At 37.0% G+C, this 10,361-nt stretch overlaps 1 protein-coding gene across 2 annotated transcripts in view; it reads right to left on the bottom strand.

Annotated features, from left to right (window-relative positions):
• Positions 1–7: 7 nt before the first annotated feature.
• Positions 8–10,361, bottom strand: part of LOC105691380 (scavenger receptor class B member 1) — a 38,916-nt gene continuing 28,562 nt past the window's right edge. For both annotated transcript variants that reach the window (XM_012409815.3, XM_012409816.3), the window contains exons 5-10: positions 4,524–4,662; positions 3,593–3,796; positions 2,858–3,002; positions 2,421–2,675; positions 2,159–2,277; positions 8–2,061 (exon numbers count right to left, since the gene is read on the bottom strand). In XM_012409815.3, coding sequence (XP_012265238.2) covers positions 1,630–2,061; positions 2,159–2,277; positions 2,421–2,675; positions 2,858–3,002; positions 3,593–3,796; positions 4,524–4,662 — 1,294 coding nt within the window. In that variant the 3' untranslated portion in view covers positions 8–1,629. The remainder of the gene's footprint in view (positions 2,062–2,158; positions 2,278–2,420; positions 2,676–2,857; positions 3,003–3,592; positions 3,797–4,523; positions 4,663–10,361) is intronic.

Raw genomic sequence — 10,361 nt, 5'->3', positions numbered from 1 at the left:
GAAAAAATTCGACTTAAATTTAAATTTTTATTATTTTTTAACTATTACATATGATGCCCTTACAAAAATATGAATACACGTTTCAATTATTGTGCGTTAAATACACGTAGTTATGGTTTATAAGAGATTATTGGGGATTTCAATTTTTTTTTTACATATTATTCCGTTGTTTGACGTTAACCGTATACGATTTATTAGAAATTACTGTATTAAAAACTATACACGTATATATTGCGTATTTTATTGTAGTATATAGTATAAATAGAAATATATATGTATAACAATATTTTGATAGTTATGTTTATATTCATGTATATGCTGATTACATCATGATAACCATACGGAATTAGGTAGATAATTAAGTATGTCGTTATAGTGTAATGGTCATAGTCATGGGAATGGATACGATCTAAATTAACAAATTTATATTAATGTTAAAGCATTTTTTATGTATCCGGATGTAGTAATGATAATCAATCATAGAACGATTAATTATCATTAATTTGCTGATTTTTTTCTCAATTGCAAATATTAATATTGCAATTAAAGCTAAATTTAATTTAAATATTCGTTACAACTTGTATCGTTTCACTCATAAGTATACAAGAAACTTTATTTATTTTATTGCACAAGTTTATATATTGGACGGTTTACATTCAGTGCAAAATATACAATTCGATAATTCCTAATATGAACAACTATTAAATATCTTGAATCATAATCTATGCTTGAATTAAATTGAGCAATGACCGAGTTAGTTTTTTTTTTACTCGAGGTTTACCTCGTATGTACAAAACCAGAAAGGGAGAAATTTTTTTTTTCATACGATGCCTAATTCTGAGGCACCAATGCAGCCTTAATTTTATACATGATATCTCATTGTAAACCCTAACTAAATCAACCTTGAGCTTAAGTTTCATCGTGTCACGGTGAATGCAGTTCACGATTTTACCCACAGCAAGCCAAATAGTTTTTTTCCTATCGACTCGTACAGGTCTCAAATTATACCCAATAAAATTTGACTTCTTTGCTAAAGATGGCATGGTAATCTTCGATTTACATTCAATTTTCAATTTTCAATTTTCGAAATAGAGAAGTACATTCTTTAAATTAATGACTGGACTCGCGTTACAATATCAAATAAAAAAAATAAAAAAATAACGACCATAATACTATCGAAGGCAATGAAATGCAAGCGGGAGCAGAATTCCCCCGGTTCCATAAAATCACATTCGAAATTATGAAGTTTGATTTTTAGAAGGATCAGTCTCTTAATTTAGTTGATCTACGGGAAATATTAAGAATTCTCAATCGAGGTATTTTCAATAAATATGGTCAACAGTAAAAATAAGAGCAGATAAGCATTGTTCTTAAGCTTCACCAAAATCACTGCCATCCGTGACCGATGATTCATAGTTATTCTTACTATCATTATAATAGAGGCAGATTCTTAAGGTATATAACACGTCGGTTTTCGTGATTTTTCACAACAATTTTGAGGCCCACTTTCATCCACCTCACGCCTACGTATGTACCTTAAATTTAAAATGTTTTTATTCGTCTGATTGGGCGACGTTGTCTTTCTTTTTTCTTCTCATGAGGAAACTGGTACTTTGGATATGAAATTACTCATACCGCAACAGTCTCTTCAATCTCTGGCGTAGAATTATTTAACAACACGTAAGAGTCTCTGACAATGACTAACCTATGCCGACCGTTAACGTTAAGCGATGAACTTCTCGTTTTCGTTCGTCTACCCAACTCGACAGCCTCCTGGGCGTACGCCATATTTTTATAAGTCTTTACTACAACGGCCATTATTATTGCACACCCCATTAAAATAAGACCATAAGTAAAACAAGGCACTGCGATGTCCATGAATGTCGTAGACAGGTAAATCCACCGTCTAATCGGCGGCGTCAATTCGTCGATTCCTTCCTCTAACCACATTATTGGAAATACGATATCAGGGAAATTTTCCGTCGCTGACAAATCTGGCTGATGTTCGACTTTAAGGTTCAGCTGTACCCGTACTTTACCCTCGACCGGAACTCCGAGTTTCTGAAATGGAAATTAAATACCGATGTAATTAACGTCGAGGTCTCTTTAATGTCAATTTTGAAACTAATTCAACATTCATTCTCTATAATATTCTCACCGGTTGTATTTTAAAGTAAGTTTCATGAAGGTTTTGATCTGGTTTCAGTCCTTCGACGGCATCTAAAAGTTCCGGTGCTGCCTTGTAAAAGTGTGGCCATGACAAATATACTGGCGCACCTAAATAGAGCAAAAAAAAAAAAAAAAAAACAATTTAATAATACATCATTATAACAATAAAAGATGGCAATTAGCGGTAATCATTACACTTTGGCTTTCGATTTAACACATCCATTTATTGCGATAGTTTCAAACAAACTTACTGTATTGACACGGACTGATGTCTTGTAAACCTCGAATGGGACAACTCTCCGGTTCGTCAGGACAAAAACATTCGTTGTCAGGACTTTCTTCAGACGGTGGATCGAATACATTATCAGGTGGTGTATACAGATTAGCCTTAATTCCCGTTTTATCAGTCGGGCCACGATACTGCAGCGGTATTATTCGACAGACATCCTTGTCCCAGATGTGCACCATATCGGAACCGGTCACATCGCGGGGCGGAAAAAATGAACCTGGAAAGGTCGGTTAATTTATTACGCAACGACATATCTGGCATTTGAATAAAATAGCTCGGTCTAATAAACTTTGACTCATCCGCATCGCGGTAAAATTTCTCATCGTCATTAACATTAACTGTCGCGTGGGTAAAATTTTCAATGATTGCATTAAATAGATTTTCCAATCTCAATCTTACCTTCGGACGCTCTGATGGAGTTACACGGCTCATTTTTCCAGTACGGTAATCGATCGAGGCCGTTTAATTTGTTCAATAATCCGAAATTCTCCATACCCGTATTTCCCGTGTAAATCGTATGGACTTCGCTCAGAGTCCCGTTTCTCTGTAAAGACAGGAAGTTAATCGTAAATGATAAATTGATAACTCGCACGAGTGTTCACAGATAGCTATAAGGCATATCGCAGTGGTAGAGCGTTCTATCTTTGGGTTAATTTCGTAACGAAGAAATTATTGGGGTCAAACAGTGACAAATTGTTGGTTTTAAATTCTAACACCCGTGTCAAAAATTGAATATATCTGACGAGTGTAAATAATTATAAATAAATAAACACGTTGGAGAGGATGGGATTTCCATGCAGCCTCCTCGACAGTTTGGTTTTTTTTTTTCTTTTTCTTCTTTGGTTTGGTTTGGTTAATTCTTTTTCACGATTATATCGTATGATTGCGTCTTCAATTTTAGATGACCACCTATTTTGACGAATGACTTGACTATGATTCACGAACAAGTGCGAACTACGAATGGAAAAAAGCGCGACTGGGCTCTTCCAATGTTATTAAAATCCTCATTACGATAATGGAATGAAATAACGAATCATAAGAAGTGTTGTAAAAACTAATCTCAACTATATAGCTAATAACAATATGAATACGTGTACGTGAGTACGTGAGGTACATAAAAGGAGGTATACTCACGCCCAAAAGTAGCCCCATCCTGCTCATCGGTCTTCTAGTCTTTGGAAAAAAACGATGAGCTAAACTAACTAAAGGATCGTCGTACCCAAAGACCAATTCTTGTGCCGTCACTGGGACAAATGGTTCGATCCCCATGCCCTGCAGAAACACCGAAAGGCCCATCGTCAGGAGTCGAGGTAAGCTCTTGCTTTGAGTCGACAACGTCTGAAAGAAATGATAAATGAAAGAAATGATTTTTCAATAGGTTTTGATGTGACTGTATTTTTTGTTCAATTAATTTCGTTATTTCGGCATGGCTTGTCGTTGAAAGGTAAAATTACTACGAGATTGCGTGTCTCACAATTTCCTGTAACGTTATCCCAAGTGCGAGTAGATGTTTATTGAGGAAGAAATGAAGAAGTTGGGTGTCTAAGAATATGACGTATAATTATGCATTCTAATCCTATCTAAAATTCGTAACGTCAGAAAGCGAAAAGAAGATATCAAGTTTCGATTGAACTGAATAATAAAAAAGGTGAAACTGAGCGAAGCGCCTTGAACATTAGACCACAGTCTTCATACATCCATATATTTGAATTTGCGTGAAATTCTTGCTACTGCGTGTTGATAGGCCGTAATAGCGACCTTGTTGTCTATACCATCTCCTGTATCTCCGTGTTATATTATGTTCTTGTCATCGTTTCGAACCAAGTCTTATCTGCATACCTAACGAGTATTACACGAGTAGGAGTGTTGCAAAAGTAAGATGATCCTGCTTAAAGTAAACTTGCAACTTTCCATCCACTAAATCATCTTGATAACATTAATTCTTGCGAAGACAATTTCCAACCAATGTTCGAAACGTTCGTTGATACCTTACCATCTAATAATTTCACGCACTTCTTACATAACTTTATCGCATACATTTAAAAAAAAAAAATTGTCGTCTTACCAGCAACGGAATGTTCGGGACCATCACACGCAAGTCCCCATCCCTGGACATTTCGGGCATAAAATTGAGAATTTTTTTATGCTGGTAGGTCACCGTCCCGTTGTCATGAAAGACAATATTCACTTTCTCCATGTCTTCTCTGTAAAATACAATAAAAAATAACACATAAGTAACGAGCACCACATTAATTGGCAGACTTCCGGTGAATGTTATTCACATATAACTACCTGCAAATCGACATGGTATACGAACTTCCATTCATATGATACGTATACGTAGGTATGATTTTTCTTGAATGATATACCGTCGTATAACAATTTGCCAAAATATCGAAGACAAAAAATGATCCTTCGTCTGAGAAGACATCGTGGAACGAAATTCATTCATTCGCCATTCCTATTCAATTTTTAATTGAAAACGAAAGGTGTTGGAATAATTACGGCATATTTAATTGTATATCACTCTATATAATTGAAATAATTTCACTTGCTGCAATCACGCGAAGCTTATGAACGGTTCACTTTGTTATGTTATATCCAACACTGTGCAGCATTAAGAGAAACTTCTGTTTGAGATAATTTCGCTTGTATTGCGCAAGTCGAATAATATATTTTCTGGCAGTAAATTCTGTAATAAAATAAACCAAGTCGAATTCCGTTGAAAATGCACATCGATCGAGCCGTCGATTGCGAGCAGAATGAAACCGAAGAGATAAAAAATAGCGGGGCAAAAAGGTTCCCGCGAAAATAAAACTCGAATAACGTTCGAATTTTCGTCTCATGCGCGACGATGAAAGCGTCTCATTTTGTGCTCGCTGGGTGAAATTTCGTACCGCAAACGACCTGCGCAAGATCTTGAGGTGCACGAAGTGATTTGTTTGCTACCGCGTATTGCAGGTGACCTAGTCTTGAGACAGAATGATATAAGCAGAAAAAAGACTAGGGGTGCTGACCCCGGCCGTTCATTTAATACATACGCCACAGTACTCGCTTATACGTATACCTGTGCGTACAGTGTGTACCGAAATGGCGCTGCTCGCTATGTAGATTATTGCAGCGTGCTCGCTTTACACACATTTAAAAAGTAAATCGCGTACACGCTTGCAGGGATGGCACGATGATGATCGGATATATTTCGAACAGAAGTACATCCATGTATCGACTGTGAAGTACGATATCTAATTTGAGTTGACCTGAATCAGTCAGTAGAAGAGAAAAGAAAGAAACAAATGGGTGGCGTTTGTTGATATAATTAATTTTGTTTCCAATTAACAAGTAGGATATCAAAACATGCTCTCTATTTGTGACACATGTGAAATTCATTAGTCATACGGCATTGAAGTGTGATTGGATCATATTATACTGTTCGATACATATAAGTTACATAATTATCAAGGAATCGATGAATGCGATATCGCCAATTAAAAACAATATATTATCCATACAGGTCTGCGTTGTATAAATTGAGAAGTATATTGGGAAATTGACTTGTCCACAGCATTGGACACATTTATTTTGATTATTTCTGTACGTGTTCGTCAGCTATAGCGGAACGAAAAATAAAAAAATGAAAAAAGAATTGGACATTGCGAACGGAGAGTGATGAATGAAAAAGTAAAAAAAAAAAAACGTCGCAAGAAACATAGATGAAACGGAAATGGTCGTGGTATATTTAATTTTTTTATGCTTCAAATTTGATTTTTTTCTTTTTTTTTCCAAACACGAAGCAATTTCAAATTGAACGACAAAAATTGAACGGATCAATTCTTCAATGAATTATCAATTATATTGCCCACATTATAAACACGTAGATATCCGGGTATGTAGGTAGTTGCGTATTATACACATGGTGTTCGTAAAAAAGTCGACGAAATCGAGGACCGAACAGAGAAAGTGACTGCCAAAATTTGCCCATAGACGAGTATCGTAACACACACGTGTTTTCCAGATAACCTGTCTAATTATTACCACTCGGGCGCTTCCTGGACCACCTGGTATAGAACCTCGACATCGTAACCTTGCTTTGAATTTAGCTTATGCGTATAAGTACAAGAGTCAAGAACTAACGGGTTATGGGATTCGGGTATGATAATGTACTTGGAAACTTTCTATCCTCGTACTCAAGCACACGTACTTTTGTCTGTTTATAGCCTTTTTTATTGTCTTATTTGTTCATTTATTTATTTGATTTTTTTTCTTTCAATTCGCTTGCATTATTAATTATTCCAAGTTTATTGTCATCAACTGCGTCGGACGTGCAAACTTTATTCGCGCAGGTTCAACAAAGTCATTCAGCTGATGATATCTGAAATTTTTATTTTCTTCTCACAAAATCAACTGATTTTTCCGTGCGATAGCTGTCCCTTCCGCAAACTTGATATTATCGCCATAACGATGGATGTACAAACGTTCGAGTATTATGTACGCTTGTGATGTTAACTATATCGTTATAGGATAATTTGTTTCGAGAATTAATTGCACTTCGTGGTACTAATTGCTCTTAAATTTCATAGTTGCTTGGGTGCGTGCGGCAGAAAGAGTTGCATGTGTATTTTTATTGAAGAAAAAAAAAAAAAAAAAAATATTCAAAAAGTAGTCGGAGAAGCTCGGTGAAATCGTTGACCGCGACCATCAGATGTATAGCGTAACCTGACAATTAAAGGTGGGAAATAGAAGGATCCTTATTTTGCCTCGATCCGCTGACAATCTTTAGTTCCCAGAAACGAAATTGCAGTCATTTGTTTAACGGATCATTCAATTGCCGTAAGCATGACGCGAGTCTTTGCTAAGATTTCTAATGAATCTAACACGTTCAGCGGGGTGTTTGATCACGCGGTATGTACGAGTATAATGCTTGCATGTATTGATGCGGAGTGATGGTCAATATTTACCATTGGGAAGCTGTTCCCGTATGTACATATGTTACCATGCTGCAGTTTTTGGTTGTTACGTTAGATGAAATAGTATAACTTTGCAAAGTGCCATTAGTTTTAGTCTGAATGTTTGATTACAAAAAAAACATGAGCATCTTTACATTTCTCTATGGTGCGGTACAGCCGTGTGTAGTGAAACTTTTGAGGAAATCTAAACCCAGAGTTTATAATCTATAAAACCAGCGACTGAAAACCTACTTTACTGCTAAGTAAGTCTTGATATTATACCAAACGAACGACACGCGGAAGTTAAAAGCCTGGTAGTCGCACAAGTATAACTTGATCGCAGATCGACTCTAACCATTTGGTCAAACGTTTCACCGGCAACCACGCTTCACGTTGCGTTCTTTGATAAATTCCCGGCCGATTAGATATCTTCTTACGTTTATCGAGGACCTTGCCAATTACTCAATTCTCAAAGTATGTCAAAGTAAAGCGCTTTCCAAACTACTTCTCTTTTTTCCTTCTTTTTTTTTTTTTTTTTACTCCTCCTGATTGGAACAAACACCTGTCGCCCTACTTGTGATCGCCACGGCCATTTTTGCCCTGGGCCCCTGCTCTGCAATGGTTTATATTTTATTTATCACGTGAATATACGTATAATACTCTTCCTGTATACTCTTAGGGTGACCTATCTATATTTTCAATTTTTGGGCCATGGTCTTCGGGAGTCGTTTTAGCCTGAGGAGAGTTTGGCACATATGTGATTATTGAGTTTTCTACTCATGTTTGTGTATATATTATTATGTAACAGCGAGAATATCACCTCAAGACACGTATGTAGTTTCAGATACGTGTCTCGATGTGATGAGGATGAGTATAAATGTGTACGTGTATGGAAATATATGTGATACACATATAATGTGTTTTCTTTGATTGTTAGGTATGGCATGTATAAATTATCAAATTAATCGTTGACCGAATTTACGTATATATGTGAGTCGATGGGTGTGTTCGACATCGTATCTCCGAATTGAGAAAAGTTTTACCTCTTCTTTGATTTTTTTCTCTCGGTCTTCCCTTCCACTATCGAAACATGTTGGATTTGGATATAATGTATTATATAGTCGCTGGAACCCGTTTCGATGAAATTACGCAATTTATGCGCTCGCAGGATTTCGTATATTATAAATATATACATATATGCGCGAACACGTCTGTACTTCTATGTGGATATCGCGGCCACGCAATATTTTTGGAAAATATATAACCACGTTCACGCGTACCAATGAAACCAATAATACGGAGCTTCCGAAGAAAGCGCGTTGAATGTAGTACAAAAATGAACCCCCCTAACTGTGGAAGAAAAATCAAGCATTCGTAGAAATTTATATCAAGGACTAGTGGTCAGAAGGGCGTAACCTATGAAATCTTAAGAATGTTGCGAGAAAGGCGCTCATCCCACAAAAGAAATAAAAGGAGAAGAACGTCAAAATAATCATGGTTGTTTTGTTCGTGAAAATTTTTTCATGGAAAATTCAAATGCCGTTCGATCAAGTCTGCGTGAACAAAACCGTCGATTCGAACAATCGTAAAAAGTTTCTTCTCGCATCAAATTCCATTCGAATAATCGCGATCGAAAGTCCAAAAAGTGAGAGTTACGACCTTCCGGTTACATTTCTCGATATAGTAGTAGATTTGGATTTGGTAATCTCACAGAAATAGATAAAAATCTTGGATTCACGAGAAACTTTTTTGACTTGTACAATTTTTCTATTTCGCGCACCTCTGAAGAGAAAGGTTTAACGTTCTGAATTAATTGTTTTTCCCATTAGCCCCCTCCTCCGATGGATCAGAACGCAGCGAACTGGTAGTTTCACGGTTTTCGCGTATACCTATAAGTGTGATACATTCGTGGTGATTATCCAGATGGGTGCGTAGCGCGGAGTCGCGCCATCGGTGAACTCTTGCGGAGGTTTGAATGGCGGTTATGATATGCCAATATCCGTTTCCAAGTTATGTCATACGCCCCTTGGGCGGCCGTCGCGCAACCAGTAGATCAACAATGCGTGTATACGTATGTATGTTGCGCTGGCGAAAGCGTTACGTCTCAACAGGGTTATCTTTTCTACCTGTAATACGCGTCTTACGCGTTCTCCGAGTCGTTGAAAATTACAATTTATGCTGCATTACACCGCGCTGCAGTTTTACATCGGCTGTAAAATTCACATCTACCTTCGCAGGCTGGAAAAGGAAATACGTATCGATATTCACTGCACCGCATAGTTGGAGGCAATCCTGTAAAGCTACACCTATCATTGATCGTTTGTGAATCCGCTAAGAAGATATAAAAAGCGCACGCGTTCCCGAGAAATCATTTTGCAAGAGAATCCCGAGGTAGCTGAGAACATCTTTTCAGATGACGAAAACTTTCAAATCTTGTCCCGCGCGCGAGACACGTGTAGCGTAGAGGGATAGATGGAACCATCGCGTATACCTACATAAACTTTGCAGTTTCCCGCCGACTTCATTGTTATGCGCGACACGGTTACACGCTTACAGTTGTCTGGTCATATTTTATTACATCGATATGCGAGTACGAGCGCAGAGAAATATGAAGAAAAAAAGAATAAACAATAAAAATAAAAATAAAAATGAAAGAGAACACCTACAATCCCATGGCGTGTGTACTTTCCCTGGCTGGTTAACCTTTCGAATCATTTTGAATAATTTTTCAAGAATCGTTGCAGGTTGATTACCTATTATTCGAATAGTTCTCTCTAACTTACGCCAACTGTTTCTGCATACAGTTGCGCATATAGCGATTTATCTAGATTTCGCAAATGTCGCAGTTACAGATATATACTTATATTATGCATCGGGTTGGCGCAATGAAATGCAACATCAATTTCTTACGACTGTATACGGTGCATGCTACCGGAACTCGAGAATATCTTTTTTCTTTT

The sequence above is a fragment of the Athalia rosae genome, chromosome 1 (assembly GCF_917208135.1).
Source record: "Athalia rosae chromosome 1, iyAthRosa1.1, whole genome shotgun sequence".
NCBI classification, from domain to species: Eukaryota; Metazoa; Arthropoda; class Insecta; order Hymenoptera; family Athaliidae; genus Athalia; species Athalia rosae.
This window is presented reverse-complemented; position numbering and strand designations above follow the sequence as displayed.